This window comes from Phacochoerus africanus, chromosome 15, assembly GCF_016906955.1.
Source record: "Phacochoerus africanus isolate WHEZ1 chromosome 15, ROS_Pafr_v1, whole genome shotgun sequence".
In the NCBI taxonomy this organism is placed as follows: Eukaryota; Metazoa; Chordata; class Mammalia; order Artiodactyla; family Suidae; genus Phacochoerus; species Phacochoerus africanus.
In genome coordinates, this window is record NC_062558.1 from 17,058,883 (window position 1) to 17,081,807 (window position 22,925).

Genomic DNA, 22,925 nt, shown 5'->3' on the forward strand with positions numbered 1-22,925 from the left:
TGTGGGAGAGTAGATTTCCCATTCATCACCATCCTTTATTGCCTTCCTGGAGATTTTATTTTCCAATATCAACCTAGTCATTTTGGTCTTGTTCCTGCTTTTCTTCCACAGATGCATTTTTCTGAGGTAAACGAGGTGAGAGGCATGAATACGAATTTTCCTGTTTCAGCTCCTCCAGGCAGGGGTTGCTGCACGGTGTACAGTGAGGAAGTCCTCGTTAATGGACTTGGGCTGGTGTGGCTTTGACTTTGAAGCCCCCTCCTCTTTCTCCCACCTTCCCCAAGCCTCCACCAACTCCAAGAATCTCAGATACGCTGTGGGGTCAGCAGGGCTAGATGTCACCAGGGATGTGACCACTGGGAAAGAGGCAGGCTGGGAAATCTGTTAGGGAGGCATTTCACAGTTGACAGGCAAAACAGGTGTCACCCCCTCAGACCTCCTCTTTAACCTTCCTGCCTGCAAAGTCTGATAGCCATAGGAAATCTTTGAAGGTCCCTGAATTCTGCTAAGAAACCCTAAGTAAATATGTAAAGTGAAAACATTTGTAACGTGCACACGGATCACAGTGTAGCCTATAGGATCTTTGAAAATAATCTGTGAATAGAGGACATATAATATATATATATTAAATGATGATACCTGTTAGCTAGGAAAGTACTTCCTTTTCTATTAAATCATAATCCCAACCACAACACCATAATTGCTATACAATGATTTATAAATAAGCAAAATGGAAGATACAGACCTCATTTCATAGAGGGAGGGTTTTTATTTAACCCTTCTCAGCTCATGACGTTCGGATAGACTGTGGGACTGACTGTGTGGATTGACTGTCACAGGACCGCTAGTTGTGAGAAGTTAAGGTCTGTGCTTTTCTTGTTCATCACTTATATTTCCAGGGCTGTGCCTGGTGTGATAAATATTTTTTTTTTCAAAAATGAAAATTATCGGTAAAGAAAATCTGGTCAGAATTCAGGATGGGGTGCTGTGCACATCACCCACATCTGGGTTTCCTGAGCATGTGTGCAGGTGTCATTACCACCCAGCTCACCTAGAATCAACCTCCGCATCCTCCCAGGCCCTTCTTCCTGTCCCTGTATCTGTCCGAGTGCTGTCCTCTCTCAGATGCCATTTTGAAAACCCTGCAGCCACATCTGACCTCTCTCTTGTTGCCTAGTGCGGCCAATCAATAAAAAAGGCCTTAGGAGTTTTCTTTACAGATGCTTCTTGCATTCAAAATGTTAGTTTCTTTACTCTTTCTCTCCTTTTTTTTTTTTTTTTTTTTTTCTCTTTAGGGCCACACCCGCAGCATAGGGAAGTTCCCAGGCCAGGGGTCCAATCGGAGCTGCAGCTGCAAGCCTAGCCACAGCCACAGCAGCATGGGATCCAGGCCTGCGACTGTGACCTACCCTGCTCCTGCAGCCCATGGCAATGCTGGATCCTTCACGCACTGAGCCAGGGATTGAACCTGCATCCTCATGGACAAAATGTCAGTTTCGTAACCTGCTGAGCCACAACTGGGAACTCCTTTCTCTCCTTTAATATTTGCCTGTTGGTGGATCTTTCCACTTTACCCCTTCTATTTTCACTCTGGCACTTTCTGTCCTAAGCCTTGAGTGCCCCCTGCCGTCTGGGAGGAAAATATATACACTTTGGTCTCCACCATCTCCACTGGGTGGTCCCTGTTTAACTGCAGGGGGCCAAATGCAACCCTGTGTCACCCTCTGTGCCTGCTCCCTCCTGGCTGGCCCTCTGCTCCTGCTGGAACCACCCTCCCTCCCTGCCCCCATTCTCTGTCCCGGGATGGCCAGGGGCTCCTGTTTGTTTCCAGTCTTCCTGCCAAGCATGTCAGAGGTAAGCCTAGGACAGACTCAGTCTCAGCTCTGCTTGTTGGACCTTTGACCTCTATTCCTTCCAATGTGAGGGCTATAGGCCATCTCGTGCAATCGATTATTATGGGGATATAACCTTGGTTTTATAGCTCCTATCCTGAAATTTAGACAATGGTTGCCATAAAATGCGAGATGAAATTTAAAAAGGAATTATCCTTTGTCAGTGGCCAACATGGAAGGATACACCCCCCTAATCTGGGCATCCCACTTCATGTGCTGTGCAGCTGAGCTAGCTTCCAGGACTGCTGTCCCCCCACCACGTCTATAAGGCTGCCCTGTGCTGTGAGGGGCCCTCCTACGAAAGGAACCAGTCACCCACTCCAAGGGGACTACGTTGTGCAGCTTCAGCTGACGTGTTTAGCTGTGGGGTGGCTGTTCTGCATCCCTGTCCTGTCACCTGTCTCAGGTCCAATGGCGTGACTGTCCCCAAACACACCGGCATTCACAGGGGAGTCTGAGGTACCCAAAATCCCTTCGGCAGAATGTGAGACTCACGTCACAGCCTATGGCAGTGAAGGGTCTCCAGTGAGGGACTCCTCCCCAACCCACCACTCAGCCACCTGGCTGTTCGGGGCATCCCTGAGTCAGGCGCTAGAGGGTTGTTCACTCTTCTGGGTGAAGGAGAGTTGGTGCCATCCCAGGGAGGGGACACCTATCACTTCAGCTCGGGGACTTTCTGGTCCCCCTACAGCGGCACGGGTGAGCAGCCTTTCCCTCAGGGACTGGCCATTTGTTCCTGGTGAAAAGATACCGCAGCTTTGCCCAGGGTACTGACCTTGGACCCCGAGCGGACTTGGTAAAACATCTGGTTTTCTCCAAGACGAGTGACTACTGTGATTCCCAGATAAAGCTGAATGCAGTGTCCCAGTTTCTGCATTTTGTGGGAACTGATATAGGGAGGCTAATTTTTATTTTTGCCAAGTAAGGGCATTAATAAAAATCTACCATCCTGTTGTCTTTTATAAAAAGAAAAAAAGCCTAAAGTTGCTGCATAAAAAGCTGTTATTAAATGGACTTGATTTAGCTTGGTGATTCTTATTTTTCTCAGTTCACTGAGGTGGGGTGAAAACTGGGCCAGGGACGGGTCACTGGTCCTGAGTTTGGGAACCAGGATTCTGTGATTCATGTTCATTTAGGTGAAGTATCCTTGAAGGTCCTCTTTGAACTCAGCAGCTAAGCTACCCCATCCACCTTCTTCCCACTACCTACAGACGGATACTTTACAACACAGCTGCACAACTGTCTCTTGTCTTGAATGCTCCTCTAATGGTTTCACACGTGGATATCTCCTGTCTTCCAGCCAGCCTGTACTGCTAGGTAAATAGTAGGTACCGAATCATTATTTGAATTTATATCTATAATACACACTGGGCTGCAGGCTATTCATGTGTGTGTGTGTGTGTGTGAGAGAGAGAGAGAGAGAGAGAGAGAAAGAGAGAGAGAAAGAGAGAGAAAGAGATTTGCTGGAGCCTTCTATTTACATAGGTTCATAAATTAAGGGAGCACTTTTTTCTTTTGTGGATGCGTGTTTTTATGACTCTTAACTAAATGCCTGGGAATACAACTGGTAGGTTGGAAGATAAGTGTATTTTTTTTTTAACTGAATGAAAGATTCTTTAAATTCTGTAGCACTTTATAATTTTCAAAAGTTACACATGATTTCATGTTATCCCCTGATAACCCTTTTAAAAAAAAATCTCCTCCCTCCCCCACTTCCATCTCTCCTCGCTTGGTAACCACTAGCTTCTCTATATTTGTCAGTCTGCTTCTTTTTTGTTATAGTCACTAGTTCGCTGTTGTTTTTAAGAGTCCATATATAAGTGACATCATACAGTATTTGTATTTCTCTGCCTGACTGATTTCACTAAGCATAATGCTCTCCAAGTCCATTCATGTTGCTGCAAATGGCAAAATGTCATTCTTTTTTTATGACGAATATTTCATTGTACATATGTACCACATCTTCTTGGTCCATTCATCTGTTGATGGACACTTAGGTTGCTTCCATACCATGGCAATTGTAAATAATGTTGCCCTGAACATTGTGGTGCATGTATCTTTTTCAATTAGTGATTTTTTTCCCCCCCAAATATATACCCAGGAGTTAATTGCCGGACCATATAGTAGCTCTATTTTTAGTTATTTTGAGAAATCTCCACACTATTTTCACAGTGGCTGCACCAATTTGCAGTCCCAAGGGGTGCATAGTTTTGAGGAATTAAACAAGCTTTGTGATAAGAGAATACGCATTTGGAGTTTTTTTGATCTCTGCCTCTCTTTGCAGTGCGGCTGGAAGGATGAACTCCCCATCATGTGGATATGTCCCTGTATTTGAGCATCTTTAAAAGTCTCTCTTCATTTTGGATGATTTAGTAATAACGCAGAGTGTGGCAGCTAGTTGAGATTCTCCCACCAAATACCAGAATTTTTTTTTCATTTCAATATGCTTTTTTTTTACTTAAAAAACTCACAAAATATTTCCTAGAGTGACAGCTGAGCTTCCATATTTATGATTTTCTGATTGCTCTAGCAGTTGAGAAAAAAAATTAAAAAATGAGCCCTTGAGTAAAATTTAAGTGGAAAAGATTAAAATCCAGAATTATGGACTTTCTTCATTTGAATAAATACACACTGTTTGCTGGAAGTTTTATGTGCCAGCCAGTTTCCCTGTAGCTGACAGTCCTTGAAAAAGTACTTAATTTCTTTCTTGAAAATATATGAACACTTTTATTTTCTGAAGATTAACCTTGTCGGACCAGCACAATCGCCCCCATCCCCCTTGCTCTACTTCTGTCTGCAAACCAAGGATAGACACCACTGATCTTACGAGCGAATGATTCAGTTTGGGGCATAAGCGAAGAACCTGTGAGTGAGTGAAATGGATAAATGGCAGAACATCATTATCTTCTGGATATTTTAAACTGATACCATGATAATAGTCACAGGGCTACTCAATACTGTTCAGTCATTTAGTTTTTCCTGAGCTCTTGTTTTCCTGAAGGAGTTTTCAGATTCAAACATATTTTGCTTTAGTCCCTTACTTTATTTGTACTTTAGTCAAAGTCTTAGGATTAAATTAAATCATATTTCCTTACCCCCAAACACAGATGTTTATTTTTAAAATATATATTTATTTATTTAGTCTTTTTGTCTTTTTAGGGCCGCACCCACAGCGTATGGAGGTTCCCAGGCTAGGGGTCAAATCAGAGCTGTAGCCACCGGCCTACACCACAGCCACAGCAATGCTAGATCCGAGCTGCATCTGTGACCTACACCACAGCTCAGGACAATGCCAGATCCTTAACCCAGTGAGCAAGGCCAGGGATTGAACCCGCACCTCATGGTTCCTTGTTGGATTTGTTTCCACTGCTCCACGATGGGAATGCCTATTTATTTTTTAAGTTTTTTTTAGGTGTAGTTAATTTTCAAAGTTATGATTAATTTCTGCTGTACAACAAAGTGACCCAGTCATACACGTAAACACATCCATTCTCTCTCAGATTCTTTTCCTGTGTAGACTATCACAGAACATTGGGTAGAGTTCTCTGTGCTATACAGCAGGTCGCCGTTGGTCAATTGTTCCACATACCACAGTGTGCATATGCCAGTCCTAAGCCCCCAGTCCCTCCCTCCCACCCTGACACATTCCCTTTGGTAACCATAAGTTTTTCAAAGTCGAGTCTGTTTCTGTTCTGCAAATAAGCTCATTTGTATACTTTCCAAATGCAGATCTTTAATCACTTCATGATTTTGTGATTCATTTCTTTTCTTTAAATAGTATATTTCTATGATGACTTAATGGAGTATGTTATTATTATTATTTTTTTTTCTTTTTCAGCCTCACCTGCAGCATATGGAAGTTCCTAGGCCAGGGATCAAATCCGAGCCACAGTTGTGACCTACACCTGCAGCCGTAGCAATGCTGGATCCTTAACCTACTGCACCACAGTGGGAACTCCTTAATGGAGTACGCTATTAATGCCTGATTAATCTTTGAGGAGGGAGGAATAACAGACCCACCTACCTTCAAGGTGTGTGTAATGTAACTTCATTACTATTGACTCAAACTGCTATAAAAGAGACTATGGGTGAACCCAAGTACATGGGCATCATTGACAAATAATCTCAGAAAGGGAATAAGGAAAAATTGTCCTTCCCTGCAAAGACTCTGCAAATGAGAATTTTATTCTACTTCATTAAAATGTTTCAGTTTTAGTCAGGCCTTGGACCTGCAGCATTTTCTTGTTGTAGTTTTTCCTGATTAATGAATTCTTTCAACAAATCTTTGTGAGGGACGCCAACCCTTGTTTCAGGTGCTGGGAGAACAGCAGCAAATAACATGGAGAAATACTCAGCCTTTGTGGGCTTGATACTCCGGTGAATCCTGATGAACTAGTTTATTTTAAAAAAGCTGTGGTGTGAGCTTATTGAACTTTATAGAAAAGACTCAATTCTATGCTGCAGTCTTACTAGTAAAAGGACCAACGTGAATAATTTCTTCTATTCTTAGAGGAACACCATGCAAAGGGAGGTAGTAAAACACCCTTTTTTTTTGGACTTGGCCTCTTAGCAGGACAGGTGCAGTTTGTGGTGTGTAAGACTAACTGAGCCAGGAAGAAAGGAAGGTGGAAAACAGGGATGGTCAGTGTTGTTTCCAGAAGGTATTGTGACCGTGTTCTCCCCAACATTCCAGAAGGTAGAGAAGCTCCCTTGCATTTGAGCTAAGAAAAAAGTTTTACTCCACACACTATCTGGAAAAAAAAATCTTGGACTTGGCCAATTTTGGGATTTTGAGGATGGGGTAAAATTTTAGGCAGAGTCTTAGTTACAAATGCGAAGAAGGCAGAGTTTGGGCAGACACCTCACCCCATCTCCTGTTTACCCCTTTCTCCATCTGACTCATTCTGTTACACGCCCTGTGTGTGCTGGGGGGGAGGTTCATTCTGGACACCAGGATTAAAGTCCTCTTTTGCTATTTGCCGCTCATGTGTGTGAACAAGCCACCTTGCTAAGTCTTAAGTTTTATCTGCAAAATACAGATAAGAATACTCACAAAATACTAACAAAATACAGATAAGAATATTAACCTCAGAAGGTATAAAGATTAAATCTATAGAAGTTTAATGATATGCAAATATTATATAAATATAATTATATCTAAATATTTTATAAATATATAAGTATTTAAATATAAATATAATGTATGTGAAAGTGCATTGAAACATTTGTAGTAAGAATTAGCATGATCAGGAGTTCCCATCACGGCGCAGCAGAAACGAATTTGACTAGGAACCATGAGGTTGTGGGTTCGATCCCTGGCCTTGCTCAGTAGGTTAAGGATCTGGCGTTGCGGTGAACTGTGGTATAGGTCACAGAAATGGCTCAGATCCAGCATTGCTGTGGCTGTGGTGTAGGCCGACAGCTGTAGCTCCGATTCCACCCACAGCCTGGGAATCTCCATATGCTGGGGGTGCAGCCCTAAAAAGCAAAAAAAACAAAAACAAAAACAAAAACAGAAAGAATTAGCATAATCGTTAGTACTTCCTTAAGGAAAAGAAATAAAACTGTGAGGAACACAGGAACTCCCTACATTAAAAGCCTGCCAAACGGAATGACCAAATGGTAGATTTGTATGTTGGTGGGGTTTCTGCCAGATGGTGCCGTAATTTAGTCCACGAGTGAGGCTTCTTATTCTGCCCACAGAGAGTTATGTCAAGCCTAGTCCCTAGGTACTCACTCTTGCCAGGCTGGTCCCAGATGGAACTTTATAAGGGACATACTTCCTGTAGATGTGACCGACTCTGGAACACGGGACATCAAACATCTCTCCTCCACACATCCAAACCTAAAGAGGGGAGATGAACAGTGTAACATGTAACAAAAGAGAACAGTACATTTCATACAAAAAACTGAATTACCAGTAAGATTCATACAAAATCTTAAAATCTCTTTAAGCGCAATTCCTATTTATTTTCAATGGCTAACCAAGGAAAAAACCCCACATTAAAACAAACAAACAAACAAACAAACAAAAAACAAACCCAGGGAGTTCCTGTCATGGCTCAGTGGAAACGAATCTGACTAGCATCCACGAGGACGCAGTTTTGATCTCTGGCCTTGCTCAGTGGGTTAAAGATCTGGCATTGCTGTGAGCTGTGGGGTAGGTCACAGATCTGGCTTGGATCTGGCGTTGCAGTAGTCGTGGCCTAGGCCAGTGGCTACAGCTCTGATTTGACCCCTAGCCTGGGAACTTCCATATGCCTCGGGAGTGGCCCTAAAAAGACAAAAAAACAAAACCAAAACCAAAAAACAAACCAAAACCAAAACCAAACCATCCAGATTAAGGTTTCCCTGGTGGCCTAGCGGTTAAGGATCTGGCATTGTCATTTCTATGGCTCAGGTTCAATCCCTGGACTGGGAATTTCTGCATGCTGCAGGCACAGCCTTTGTCTTTTTAGGGCCGTGTCCACAGCATGTGGAGGTTCCCAGGCTAGAGGTCTAATTGGAGCTGTAGCTGCCAGCCTACGCCACAGCCACAGCAATGCCAGATCCAAGCTGAGTCTGCGACTTACACCACAGCTCACAGCAAAGATGGATCGTTAACTCACTGAGTGAGGCCAGGGATTGAACTTGTGACCTCATTGTTCCTAGTCGGATTCGTTTCCGCTGCATCACAATGGGAACTCCCTCTTCTGATATTTTTAATCAAATACAGTGAATTCTTTATATAGTTTTCATTTTAGTGAAACATTTTAGCAAAACAATTCATCAAAAATTTAATCAGGAGTTCCCTTTGTGGCTCAGCAGTTAGCGAACCCAACTAGCATCCATGAGGGTGTGGGTACGATCCCTGATCTTGCTCAGTGGGTTAAGGATCTGGCATTGCACTGAGCTGTGGTGTAGGTTGCAGATGTGGCTCGGATCCCGCAGTGTTGTGGCTGTGGTGTAGGTCAGCAGCTACAGCTCTGATTGGACTGCTAGCCTGGGAACTTCCATATGTTGTGGGTATGGCCCTAAAAAGACCAAAAAAAAAGAAGAGACCTAAAAATTTAATCAAGTACCCTAAATACTTGTGAGATTATTTCCTTTGATTATTTGTGCATTTTAAAGAGATAAAAGTTGAAAGAAATTAGACAACAGATGAAGGGGTGGGAAACAGGAAGGCAGAGAGAGGATGTTAGGGAGTCCTGTGGTCCTGTGTGTGATCAAATGTCTGTTCTTCTTGGCCAAAGGTAAGCATACGTCAAGGCAAAGAAGCCTTCCTGCCATCTGCAGCTAGAAGAGAGTGATCTCTTGGCAGAGGCATTTATTTTTCATGAGAAGGTGGCCAGGCTGCTCCCATGATTTGGTGTGGTGGCCAGTCTCTCCTCAGGACTTGGGGATGGTGACAAAGATGGCCATGATGTGGGGTCATGCTCTGGGGCAAAGCATCACATTCTCTGGCCTTAATCTGTTTTGGTTCAGATGATCTTATAGAATACTTAGAAAGCAGGCAGAAGTGGACTAAATACTTCTCTTTCTTTTTTCTTTTTCTTTTTTTGTCTTTTTGCCTTTTCTAGGGCTGCTCCCGTGGCATATGGATGGTCCCAGGCTAGGGGTCTAATCGCAGCTGTAGCTGCCGGCCACAGCCACGGCCACAGCCACAGCATCGTGGGATCTGAGCTGTGTCTATGACCTACACCACAGCTCATGGCAACACTGGATCCTTAACCCACTGAGCGAGGCCAGGGATCGAACCCTCAGCCTCACGGTTCCTAGTGGGGTTTGTTAACCACTAAGCCATTATGGGAACTCCTAAATACTTTCTTATGAGAGTTTGCCAGGCTAAAAATGGCCACAATAGAAAAAGTTAAATCAATCATCATTGCCTTCCTGTCTATGCTAGGACAGAATAACCTGATAGAGACACAAAAATGAAATTCTAACTCAGCCTCTTCAGAAGGTCATCCTAGTACAATTTTTAAAGATCGTTCTCTCAGTGTGTAAAAATTAGCACAACCTTAGTGGCACAAAACTCATGTTTATGAACTCATGGTTCTGGGGGTTGTTGCTCTCTGTGGGCTCAGCTGGGTTCTCTGCCTAGGGTCTCACGAGGCTAACGTCTAGGCAGTGGCTGGGCTGAGGGCTTATCTGGAGCCTCTGGGGAAAAATCTGCCCTCAAGCTCATTTAGTTGTTGGCAGAATTCAGTTCCTTGTGGCTGTAAGACTGTGGCACCATTTTCTTGCTGGTGATGCCCAGAGTTCTCCCAGAGCCCATTCCAAGCTCCCTGTCCCACACACTCTGCATCTTATCCATGGCTAATATCTCTCATGTAGAACTCTTCTTATGCTTTAAATCTTCCTGACTTCTTGGGCTACCTGCTGGAGAAAACTTTAAAGGGGCTCCTGTGATTAAGTCAGGCCCACCAGATAAGTCCTAGCTTAAAGTGACCTGATTAGAAATGACATTGGCCAAATCTCTTTTGCCCTGTAATGTGACATAATCATGGGAGTAAACCAAGGAGGAAGAGCTGACCGAAGCCCCCAATAAATCAAATATTATGTCTTCCATTGATAACTCACTCCTAATTCTTAAAACTCTTCATATCAGAAATTTCTTTTTCTCTTCTTTTCTTTTCTTTTTTTTCTTTTTGCTTTTCAGGGCTGTGGTGTATGGAAGTTTCCAGGCTAGGGGTCGAATCAGAGCTGCAGCTGCTGGCCTACACCACTGCCACAGCAATGCAGGGTCTGAGCCACATGTGTGACCTATACCACAGCTCATGGCAATGCCTGATCCTTAACCCACTGAGTGGGGCCAGGGATGGAACTTGCATCCTCATGGATACCAGTCAGTTTCGTTTCCGCTGAGCCACAATGGGAGCTCTAGAAATTTTTCTTTAGTGCTAAGTCAAATTCAGAAAACTTCTGTCCAGACTTTTTAAAGTGCTAACATCAAAGTTAAAAATATATATGTATAGAATCCTAGAATTTATTTTAGTTTCTCCACATTGCCACTGCGAGCATTTAAAAACATCAATCTGAGTATGTCTTGCTTCCGTTGACAATCCTTAGGGGATTTTCTGTTGCTGTTAGGGCAGAGGGGCATCTCCTGCATAAAGTCATTATCTGGCCTTTGCTTAACCATCCATCAATCACTCTGCACTGTCTCTCCCGCCATATAATCTGGTTTGTTTGTTTATTTAGCCACCCTGAGGTGTATGGAAGTTCCCAGGCCAGGGATCATATCTGAGCCACAGTTGTGACCTACACCATAGCTTCAAGCAACACCAGATCTTTAACCCACCATGTGCCACAGTGGGAACCCCCAATCTGGTTTATTTTTATTTCTCTAAAAGTTCCCCTCCTCACTACTTGCTGACATAAATCTTTCTGTCTAAAGGAATTGTCCCCTCCCTCCTTCTTGTCCTCTATTTCCTCTTTATTTTCCAGTTTTCAGCTACGCTATCACAACTAAGACCCTAGATTTGTTAGGCCTCCTGCTTTATACTCTTTCCATCTCATACTTCTCTTTGCACATAATTCATCAATCACGTTGGCAGATACTGCAGGGAGCCCTTATTGTATGCCAGGTGTCATTCACTGTGTTGGAGCTGGGATGTGTGATTGAGCACAGGGAGCTTTTTTTCCAAGGGGAGACAGTGTTTATGACAACTGTAATCAAGTGAATTATTTGTGTGTGCGTAATGATTTGCTTAGTGTTTAGATACTGAATGAATCCTTGTTGAGTAGTTGAGTATGATCGTCTCTTGTTCAATCATACTTGGGTAGACCCTACGACCTTTCCAATTTAGTCTTGTTTCTTACAACTTCAGGGCCATCTTGCTCTCACCATAAATACACCAACTCAATTGTCCCTGCTTTCAGAGTTGCTTTGTTTCTAAACCATGGATATTGCCATGCACTTTTTATTTCTTCCAGTCATCCAATAGCAATGCCTATTTCAGCAGAGGGATTTATATCCTAACACAGTAGAGAGTATATTTAGGTAATAGTGTGGGAACATGGTTCTTCAGGGAAGCACAACTGTTGTGGAATTTCTCAGATCCTATATTTGCTCTGAAAGATGGGGTCTGTATTTTTTAAAGACATTTCCTGGTAGTACGATGTGGTGATAATCTTAAAAAAAGTATGGCATTGTCATATTTAAGTATCTCATTCTTGGAGAAATGTTTTAGATTTACAAATAACCTGTCTTCTTTTGACAATGAAAATATTTTAAAGCAATGTTATTTTACCCGTGAATGAGCACAGTGCGTTTTTTTCATCATGTAGTCCAAATGGACTGAATAATTGAATGCTTGCCTTATTTTTTAATTACTTTTCCATATCAGCCACAAACTGAAATTTAGACACAGAAGATGTTAAACTGAATGGAATCAGACAATTACAGCGGTCACATGGAATATAAAATTCATTTCAGTAGGAAATTGATCGTCAGGAGGATCATAAGGGAATATTATCAGGTAGAAGAGGAAGCATAATATACTGTACTGAATTGAACTAAATTAAAAAAAAAATGCCTAGTGCATTCAGTTCCAAAGCCTGCTATCTCTCTGATCTTCTCTCCTCTTCTGCCCCTTCCTGCCTCTGCACAGGCAGTTCTGGCCTCTTTCCTGTTCCACCAATATACCAGCCACCGTCCTACCTCAGGGCTTGTGTGCTGGTTGGTCCCTCTGTCTGGAATTCTCCAAAACTCCCCATGACTCACCCCTCATCTCTTTCAAGTCTTAGCTCCAAATCACCTGGCCCCAACACCCTCTCCCCCTACACTCTCAGCCCTCATCACCCTGCTCTGCTTCTGCTCTCACAGTACTTACCACCTCCTAACTCAGTAGCTACTTCACTTATTCAATATGTTTATTATTTGTCTGCCTCCCTCCCTAACATCCTCAAGGGTCTTGTGTCTTTTACTGTGCCATGTATCTTAATCACCTAGGACAGGGCCTGCTACCTAGTTGGTGTTCTGTATTCGTTGAATGAATAAAAGAAATACTGGTTGATTGATCTAAAGTAAGGTTAATTCCAAATAAATGAGTTATTTAATGATAACCCACCATTTAGCTGCCCTTAAACATAAAAGCTGCGCTTTCCAGTATATTCAAACACAAGTTTCAAGGTTAAACGCTTTCTTGAGCTTATTTTCATTCATAACTGGTTTAGTGTATAGAAAGAGTTGACATTAGACGTATAGCCCGTTATATATACATAAGTAAATTTCTCAGTCTGGAAAATAACTTTCTAATTATATGGTGTGACTTGGGTGGTTAAGTCTGAAAAATTTCTTGAGGCTAGATCATCAACCTCTTTACCATCTATCTAGAAATTAAAATATTTGTTATTAACCTAAAAAGCTTTAGGGTGTAGATATTGAAAAGGGGCCTACTTTTTTAGGCTGCGTGTAATAAAAACTGTATCTTTTGGCCCGACTTGATCCAAAGAGGGTAGACATGGACAGGTAAGTGCACATCATTACTTTGCTTTATTCTTAGAAATCTGGGTTTGGAGTGTTCTTTGAGATCAGGAGAAAAAAAAGCACAGCATCTTTTGACCTTGCCTGACTCTCCTTTTCTATCTGTTGATCAGAATATTAAAAAAAAAAAAAAAAAGCAGAAACTGAAAAATGTATCCAGTCTTTCCTGCGGACATGGTGGTATCTGGTCTCAAGGGGAAAGCTCTTGTCTTTGAGCCATCTGTTGAAGATTTTTTCAAAGTAAGAGATGCTCTGTTATGTCAGTGTAAAACACTGCCCAAACTATCTTGCATTTAATGAGCTTTAAGAGGTCTGGGTGAGGATGGCAGGGCTTCAGAGGCTGCATTGTTCAGAAGAGCACTTTTTTTTTTTTTTTTTTTTAAACAGCTGCATTTGTGGGCATATGGAAGTTCCCAGGCTAGGGGTCCAATCAGAGCTTCACCCAGAGGCCTATGCCACAGCCACAGAAACACCAGATCTGAGCCACATCTGCCACCTATGCTGCAGCTTTCAGCCACACCATATCCTTAACCCACTGAGCGAGGCCAGGGATCGAACCCGTGTCCTTACGGAGAGTATGTCAGGTTCTTAACCAGCTGAGCCACAATGGGGACTCCTACGTTTAAGATGTGGTGTCCACTTTTCAGTATCCTGAAGCAGTCTTAAAAATGGTGATTGGGGGCAGGGACTGGACCATAAAAACAGATATATCACTTTTTTTTATTTGAAATATTAATTTTTGGGGAGGAAAGAATGGCTTGAAAAACCTTAAGAATGGTTCTTTAGGTAAAATACTATGGTTTAAGAACACAATTCATTTCCCTTAACTCATTATTCTACTGCCTAGAAGATGCAGTAGAGGTGAGTGTTTGCTTTTTACCATTATTTCTACTTTTATGTTTATTTAATTAATTAATTTATTTTACTTTTACGTTTAATTAATTTATTTTTTTTGTCTTTTTGTATTTTCTTGGGCCACACCCACGGCATATGGAGGTTCCCAGGGTAGGGGTCTAATTGGAGCTGTAGCCACTGGTCTATGCCAGAGCCACAGCAATGCGGGATCTGAGCCGCGTCTGCAACCTACACCACAGCTCATGGCAACGCCAGATCCTTAACCCACTGAGCAAGGCCAGGGATCAAACCCGCAACCTCATGGTTCTTAGTCAGATTCGTTAGCCATTGAGCCATGGCGGGAACTCCACCATTATTTCTATATTCCTCAAGATTTTAAGTCTTTTGCTTAAATTTTTCTGGATTTACCATTCGCTAAAAATACACGAAAGTTCCTTTTTTTTTTTTTTCTTCTGACTTTTTGCCTTTTCTAGGGCCGCTCCTGCAGCATATGGAGGTTCCCTGGCTAGGAGTCTAATCGGAGCTGTCGCCACCAGCCTAAGCCAGAGCCACAGCAATGCGGGAGCCGAGCTGTGTCTGAGACCTACACCACAGCTCACGGCAACGCCGGATCCTTAACCCACTCTTGTCAGGGATCGAACCCGCAACCTCATGGTTCTTAGTCGGATTCGTTAACCACTGAGCCACGATGGGAACTCCAAAAATATATGAAAGTTCTTCACCAACTCTTTAAAATTGGATTTCTGTAGCAGAATGACTTCTTTCCTTTAGGGAAATACCCAGACCTGTGCTGCTCCTTTGCCCCTGATTTGGGCTGTCCATCATCTTACCTTCCTAGCTGACTCAGGTCAGGCTAATTGAAAACCTTCCTTGAGATTTCATGAAATTGGAATTACCTCCCTGGTGGTGAAGCAGAAGATGTAAGCCTGAGGGCTCCCCATGGCCGTCCCTGAGGGGTGGAAGGAGCATCCGTCAGAGAGGGGCGGGTGGCAAGTACTCAGAGAAAGGCTTCTGGTGGCCTCCCAGAGTCTCACTTGTTTCTTTGACTTTTTCACAAGTTGCTTACTTGAGTGTCCTGTCCTATTTCCCTTTTCCTCTAAGTTAGACTGTATCAGGCTTCTGTCTTCTACTGAACCAAAGAATCCACATTCAAAAATCTCTTTCAGAGTTCCTGTTGTGGCTCAGTGGGTTACAAACCCAACTAGTATCCATGAGAATGCAGGTTTGATCCCTAGCCTCACTCAGTGGGTTAAAGATCTGGCATTGCCGTGAGCTTTGGCATAGGTCGCAGATGCATCTTGGATCTGGCGTTGCCATGGCTCTGGCATAGGCCTGTATCTGTAGCTTGGGTTCGACCCCTAGCCTAGGAAGTTTCATATGCCACAGGTGCAGCCTTAAAAAAAAGAAAAGAAGAGAAAAGAAAGAGCTCTCTCTTTGAATAGTCAGCGTTTGAGTGTCTGGGGGCACCAAGCACATCAGTCAAAAGCTACTCAGGTGGGAGTTCCTGTCGTGGCTCAGCAGAATGAATCTGACTAGCATCCATGAGGATGCAGGTTCCATCCCGGCCTCACTCAGATGGTTAAGGATCTGGCATTGCCATGAGCTGTGGTGTAGGTTGCAGACTCGGCTGGGATCTGGTGTTGCTGTGGCTGTGGTGTAGCCAGAAGCTATAGCTCTGATTCGACCCCTAGCTTGTGAATCTCCACATGTCTCCGGTATGATCCTAAAATGAAACAAACTACTCAGGTGATCACAATTGGGTTTTCTAATCTTCACTTGATAAGTATTAAATTTAGAAGGAAATATTCAGTATGATTATTATAAAAAATAATTTTAAGAAATGTCATCAAAATAAAAAAAAATGAGAACTCTTAAAGGTTCATAATGGCCTTTACCTGGTTTTCTTTTTTTTTTTGGATGTTCATAGCTTTTTTTTATTATTGAAAGGGTCTCAGTTTTTTTTTTATTTTTTTTTTATTTTCCCACTTTACAGCAAGGGGATCAAGTTATCCTTACATGTATACATTACAATTACATTTTTTCCCCACCCTTTGTTCTGTTGCAACATGAGTATCTAGACAAAGTTCTCAACGCTACTCAGCAGGATCTCCTTGTAAATCTATTCTAAGTTGTGTCTGATAACCCCAAGCTCCCGATCCCTCCCACTCCCTCCCTCTCCCATCAGGCAGCCACAAGTCTTTTCTCCAAGTCCATGATTTTCTTTTCTAAGGAGATGTTCATTTGTGCTGGATATTAGATTCCAGTTATGAGTGATATCATATGGTATTTGTCTTTGTCTTTCTGGCTCATTTCACTCAGTATGAGAGTCTCTAGTTCCATCCATGTTGCTGCAAATGGCATTGTGTCATTCTTTTTTATGGCTGAGTAGTATTCCTTTGTGTATATATACCACTTCTTCCGAATCCAATCATCTGTCGATGGAATTTGGGTTGTTTCCATGTCTTGGCTATTGTGAATAGTGCTGCAATGAACATGCGGGTGCATGTGTCTCTTTTAAGTAGAGTTTTGTCCGGATAGATGCCCAAGAGTGGGATTGCGGGGTCATATGGAAGTTCTATGTATAGATTTCTAAGGTATCTCCAAACTGTTCTCCATAGTGGCTGTACCAGTTGACATTCCCACCAACAGTGTAGGAGGGTTCCCTTTTCTCCACAGCCCCTCCAGCACTTGTTATTTGTGGATTTCTTAATGATGGCCATTCTGACTGGTGTGAGGTGGTATCTCATGGTAGTTTTGATTTGCATTTCTCTTATAATCAGCGATGTTGAGCATTTTTTCATGTGTTTGTTGGCCATCTGTATATCTTCTTTGGAGAAATGTCTATTCAGGTCTTTTGCCCATTTTTCCATGGATTGATTGGCTTTTTTTTCTGTTGGGTTGTATAAGTTGTTTATATATTCTAGAGGTTAAGCCCTTGTCGGTTGCATCATTTGAAACTATTTTCTCCCATTCTGAAAGTTGTCTTTTTCTTTTTGGTTTCCTTTGCTGTGCAAAAACTTTTCAGTTTGATGAGGTCCCATGGGTTTATTTTTGCTCTAATTTCGATTGCTTTGGGAGACTGACCTGAGAAAATATTCATGATGTTGATGTCAGAGAGTGTTTTGCCTATGTTCTCTTCTAGGAGTTTGATGGTGTCCTGTCGTATATTTAAGTCTTTCAGCCATTTGGAGTTTATTTTGGTGCATGGTGTGAGGGTGTGTTCTCGTTTCATTGCTTTGCATGCAGCTGTCCAGGTTTCCCAGCAATGCTTGCTGAATAGACTTTCTTTTTCCCATTTTTTGTTCTTGCCTCCCTTGTCAAAGATTAATTGACCATAGGTGTCAGTACCTGGTATTTTTTTGTTTTGAGAAGTTGACATGCTTTCAGGATATGGAACAGTGCAAAAGGCATTTGGGACTAGGTTTTGAACCGGGCAGGTTACTACCCTTTGCTGAGTCTCATTTTCCTCTTCTGTAAAGTTGGGGTAATGTGTCTCCTTTATAAGAGGGCTTGAGGACTCAGTTAAGTAATCACACAGCATCTTTATCTGGCACATAATAGGTGCTCAGGAATGGTGGTCATATGCTGGAGCCTCCCTAGTGGACCAGCTTTATTCTTCTAGCACATGGGGGCCACGGGGTGGTTGTTGTGGTTTACACATTGACCTGGGTGAGAGGGATTAGGCTATGACAACATGCACGTTGGTTACTGCGTGTGGGGGGAGGTGGGGATTGTATTCTCAACTGTCACTCTCCTAGTTTGGAGGGAGGGAGTTATGTGGTCAACTTACATCAACCTTGTGTGTTGGAGGTTGCTTATCTTGATGTTGAGTCTCAGAATCAAATCCTTATACCTCTGAAGCGGATGCCTGTTACACCCCAGGCTCCATTTAAGAGGATAGTCATGGGGATTTGGGTGACGGCTTGAGAAGTGTATGGAGGGTTTTGGGGGTAATTTTCTACACATATATCTTGTGCCAGGGAATGGGGAAAACTGACTTCCATTAGAGTGATTAAATTGTATTTCATTTTTAAAAATTTGTTAAAGTATAGTTGATTTACCATGTGCAATGTCTGTTGTACAACAAAGTGGTCCAGTCATACATATATATATATACATTCTTTTTTTTTCATACTATCTTCCTTCATGTTCTATCCCAAGAGAATAGATATAGTTCCCTGTGCTGTAGAGCAGGACCTCATTGCTTATCCATTCTAAATTGAATAGTTTGCATCTACTAACCCCAAACTCCCAGTCCATCCCACTTCCCTCACCCCCTTGGCAACCGTAAGTCTGTTCTCTGTGGCTATGAGTCTGTTTCTGTTTTGTAGATAGGTTCATTTGTGCCATATTTTAGATTCCACATGTAAGTGATATCATATGGTATTTGTCTTTCTCTTTCTGACTTACTTCACTAAGTATGAGAATCTCTAATTATGCAAATGGCATTATTTCATTCTTTTTTATGGCTGAGTAGTAGTATTCCATTGTGTATATGTACCACATCTTCTTAATCCACTCCTCTGTTGATGGATATTGGGTATTTCATTCTTCTTGTTGGGGAAGATGGCAACCAGAAAAATACAGAAATTCGTAAAGTTCTCAATATTAGAAAGAGATTTTGATAGGAAGTTAAACTGCCCTGAACACAGGTACTATGTAAAGCTGTGTAATGCTGTGTCAATTGTAATATCCTGCTCACTTTACAGCTTTCTATAAAAGCTAAAATAAAATTAAATAGGGAATTAGGAAAATGCCGTCAGACATAAAGGAAGTAGCAATTGAAAGGAATCTAGACTTGCTGCTGGGCTTCTATCCCATGGACATAAAATTTAACTTGAAAATGCTCTGTTTCACCTGAGGTACCTTTTGTTGGGTAATTGAAACGAATCTCAGACTGGCTTGTGAGACATTAAGCAGCTGTTTCTGTTTATCTTTGAGTTTCTGAATGAGTTTAGAGTCATTTTAATATTTTCTTTGGAAGATCAATTCTGGGCATGTTGAATTAGAATGGTTATTTTTATGTGACTGAGGCTAAATATTGCAGGGAAAGAAACCTCACAAGAACAGCTCCAGGTATTTTCTTGTGTGTGTGAAGGTGTACAGTGTGCCATAAAAAGGCTTCTGTCACATTTTAGACACAAAATGCAACGACACTCCAAGGTACTTTGCAGTCTCATAAGTAAGGAGAGGATTTTTAATATAGTTGTCTCATAAAAGCAATGAGGGGGCGTATGAAATATTTTAGAATCATCTCTGGCATATAAAGGATTTCTAATGAGCACATTTTATAAGACTGAATTTATTCCTAACAAAACCATTTGTACAAAGCATCATCATGAAAGTTTAACAAGAGAGGTGGTTCAAGGGGGAAAAAATACCTTCCACTATGGGCTGGAGTTGTACCCCTTTCCAGGGAAGCCAATAACCTATTTCAGGAGTATAAATTAAATACCCAGGGAGTTTTTATATTTTCAGACAATATGTGGAGAAGGTGAAAAATGCTTATTAATTAAAACTCTAGGTTCTCTGCCAGGGTGCTAGGGACTTGTCTTGGGAACTAGTTGTGTGGAAATTAACAACTGTGGGAGAGAGGGGATTGAGGGACCAGCTTGGGGTCAGGGCCCCAGGGAATAGCCTCCTTTCTTTGGGATGTTCATGTGTTGTTATTTTGTAGTTTCTCCTGCAAATCTGTGGTCCCATAACACACAGAGCATTTGTTGCAAACAGTACTGTGGGGATGTCTGGATGGGAGCCCCTCAAAGTTGTAGGAGTAAGAGCCTGAGGGCCAGTAAACATTGCAGCCTCTTCCCCCCACCCCCTCGTCTTCTCCCTGGGGTATACAAACAAGTATTTTAAAAACCTTATGCCAAATATAACCATTCCTAGTTTGGAGCTCCTACTTTGTAATGTTGGCTGGCTGAACTCCTTTTAGCACTTACCAACTTCAGAAATTATCTTGTTGATTTATTGACTTATTTCTTTATAATCTGTCTTTCCTCAGGCTAAATACCATGAGATAGAGAACATGTCTCAGTGTCTGGCATACAGTAGGTGCTCAGTAAATATTTCCTGGATTTGTGGATACATCTGTGACTGTTGTCTGAATATGAAGTTGATATTATGTTTATTTTTATGTTCTTACATATGTACTTTGACATGTTATATATAAATTATTAAATATAAATAATAAAAGTTTATCTTCCCTCCATATTTCTTTTTTGTACATATGTTTGTACTTTTTTTTTTTAACAGAAATAGATTTGGATATTACTTCACATTAGTAAAAACACAACTTTTTTTTTCTTTCTTTTTTTTTTAATGGCCACACCTGTGGCATATGGAAGTTCTAAGGCTAAGGGTTGAATTGGACCTGCAGCTGCTGGCCTACCCCACAGCCACAGCAATGCTGGATCCAAGCCTCATCTATGACCTATACCACAGCTTGTGGCAACACCAGATCCTTAACTCACTGAGCGAGGCCAGGGATGGAACCTGTTATCCTCATGGACGCTATGCTGGGTTCTCAACCTACTGTTCCACAAGGGGAACTCTTGTAAGAATACAATTATTGCAATCTTTTTAAAGGCAATGCTCCAGTCCGCAGTATAGGTACATAATGATTAATTAGTCCCCTACGATGGCTATTTGCATTTTTCCATTTGTCATCAATAAAAACAATATTGAAATAAATATCCATGTACCTGTGTCATTTCACATAGGGGATTCATTATTTTTTCCCTCCAGATTTGTAATTGTCCCATACTATTTACTGAGGGACCCACTCTCTTCCTCTTGATTTGAAACGTTTATCTTCTGCTCTGTTCCTACATGTATCTGGGTCTATTTAAATTCTCTGCCATAGATAACTTCTGTCTATTCATGCATGTTTTATTATGTATTCGATTATCTGCTACGTTAGACCCTATCATTTTTTTCCCCAGAAATTTTCTTGTTATTCTACTGAGCAAAGTAATCTCTTATGATTATTTAAATGTCTAAAATTCCTACTTCCCCCCATTATTGATTTTGGGTTTATATATTCTTTTTTATAAATGTCCATTAGCCATTTTCTAATTAATTTATCTGTCACCATAGCTATCTATCTCTTGTTAAATGATTTACTTTTGGCTCTAAAGAACAGCTCTTAACTACTAGTTTGAGGTTTTCTAAATGATTAATTTTTTAGTGATTATTAATATTTTATCCTTGGAGTTCCCATCATGGTGCAGCGGAAACGAATCCGACTAGGAACCATGAGGTTGCAGGTTTGATCCCTGGCCTTGCTCAGTGGGTTAAGGATCTGGCATTGTCATGAGCTGTAGTGTAGATTGCAGACGCAGCTTGGATCTGGGGTTGCTGCGGCTGTGGCATAGGCCATCGGCAACAGCTCTGATTAGACCCCTAGCCTGGGAACCTCCATATGCTGCAGGTGCAGCCCTAAAAAAAAGACAAGACAAAAAAAAATCCTTATTTCCTTAGGCTTAATTAATTTTTGTTTTGCAAGCTGGATATGGATGTTTAGTTTATTTTTATTCTTTTTTTTAATGTTGATGTAAGAATTTGAGAATCTACCATTTCTTCTGAACACTGCTTCAGCTATGTCTCCTAGATCTTGAAATCTGATCTTTTAATTTAACTTCTTTTCCTTGGGAACATTAGTATGAGCTCTTTATTCTCCATATCATTCCTCTCTACTACTTTTAACTTTATTCCTTTTGTTCCATTTACTCAATCTTATCCTTTATGTCTGTCTGTCTGTCTATCTATTTACCTATCTATCTAGTAAAATATCCCTTCTCTTTTGTGATGCTTTCAATGTGGCCTTCATTTTGTTTTCCTTTTTCTTCTTCACTAAATCCTGACTGCTGCTCTTTCTTTTCTCTCTCCCTCTGTTGTCTTGATATTTTGCTTAATCTCAGAAAGGTCAGCATTTCATCTTGTTTTACAGAGTCAATGACTTATAGCAATGTAGCATGATTTTTGATTTTGGTACCCTTTCCTGGTCCTCTCTCCTTTTTTTTCTTGTAATGTTTTAAAAAATTATTATGATCTTTGAATAGGGTGAATTTTTCTCACCAATTACAGTGGGCATTCACTTTAAGATGCCCAATTTTGTGTGTGAGTGAATTATTTCAGCCAGTATTTGTCTGCATCCAACAGGAATTGGCTACTGTGGAGCTGCTCACAAAATCAAGTATCTTTCTTCTATTCTGCCTCAGTAATAATCTGCTTCCTGAAAATATGGCTGGTCTGTGTAAACCCTCTTGAAAACTGTCCTCGGCCTCCCATTTGCTGCCTTTCTTTGTGCCAACTCAATGCAGAGAAGCTCTGGCCACCAGCAGTCACATCTGTTGCTAGTGTTTCAAAGAAGTGATTGTTGGTTTCCCCCCTTAGGATGTACCATTGCTTTGGGGAATTGAGATCTGCTGACTTCAAATGTGCTTTGTAGGGTGGTCATTCCGTCCAACCACGCCGCTGTTTTACCATCACTTAGTTGATCTTACTAGACACCGTAAGGTTCCTCATACACTTTGGTTGAGGGTAAGCTCTCTGATCATTTTGTCAAGGGTAAAGTTAAGGGTTTTTTTGTTCCTATTTTATGTTCTCCTTTTTTTGTGTTGCTTGATATCTGAGAGAAGACCTTTCTTGCCAGTTTAAAAGTATAAATTGTGATTGTATAACATTTAATTGTTGAATGATAAATA

The 22,925-nt window shown here is 41.5% G+C and overlaps 1 protein-coding gene across 1 annotated transcript in view; it reads right to left on the reverse strand.

The window, feature by feature from the left end:
• The window catches only part of GALNTL6 (polypeptide N-acetylgalactosaminyltransferase like 6), a 1,218,638-nt gene that overhangs the window by 81,005 nt on the left and 1,114,708 nt on the right, over positions 1–22,925 (reverse strand). Inside the window, exon 8 of the mRNA XM_047761406.1 lies at positions 7,630–7,737. Coding sequence (XP_047617362.1) covers positions 7,630–7,737 — 108 coding nt within the window. The remainder of the gene's footprint in view (positions 1–7,629; positions 7,738–22,925) is intronic.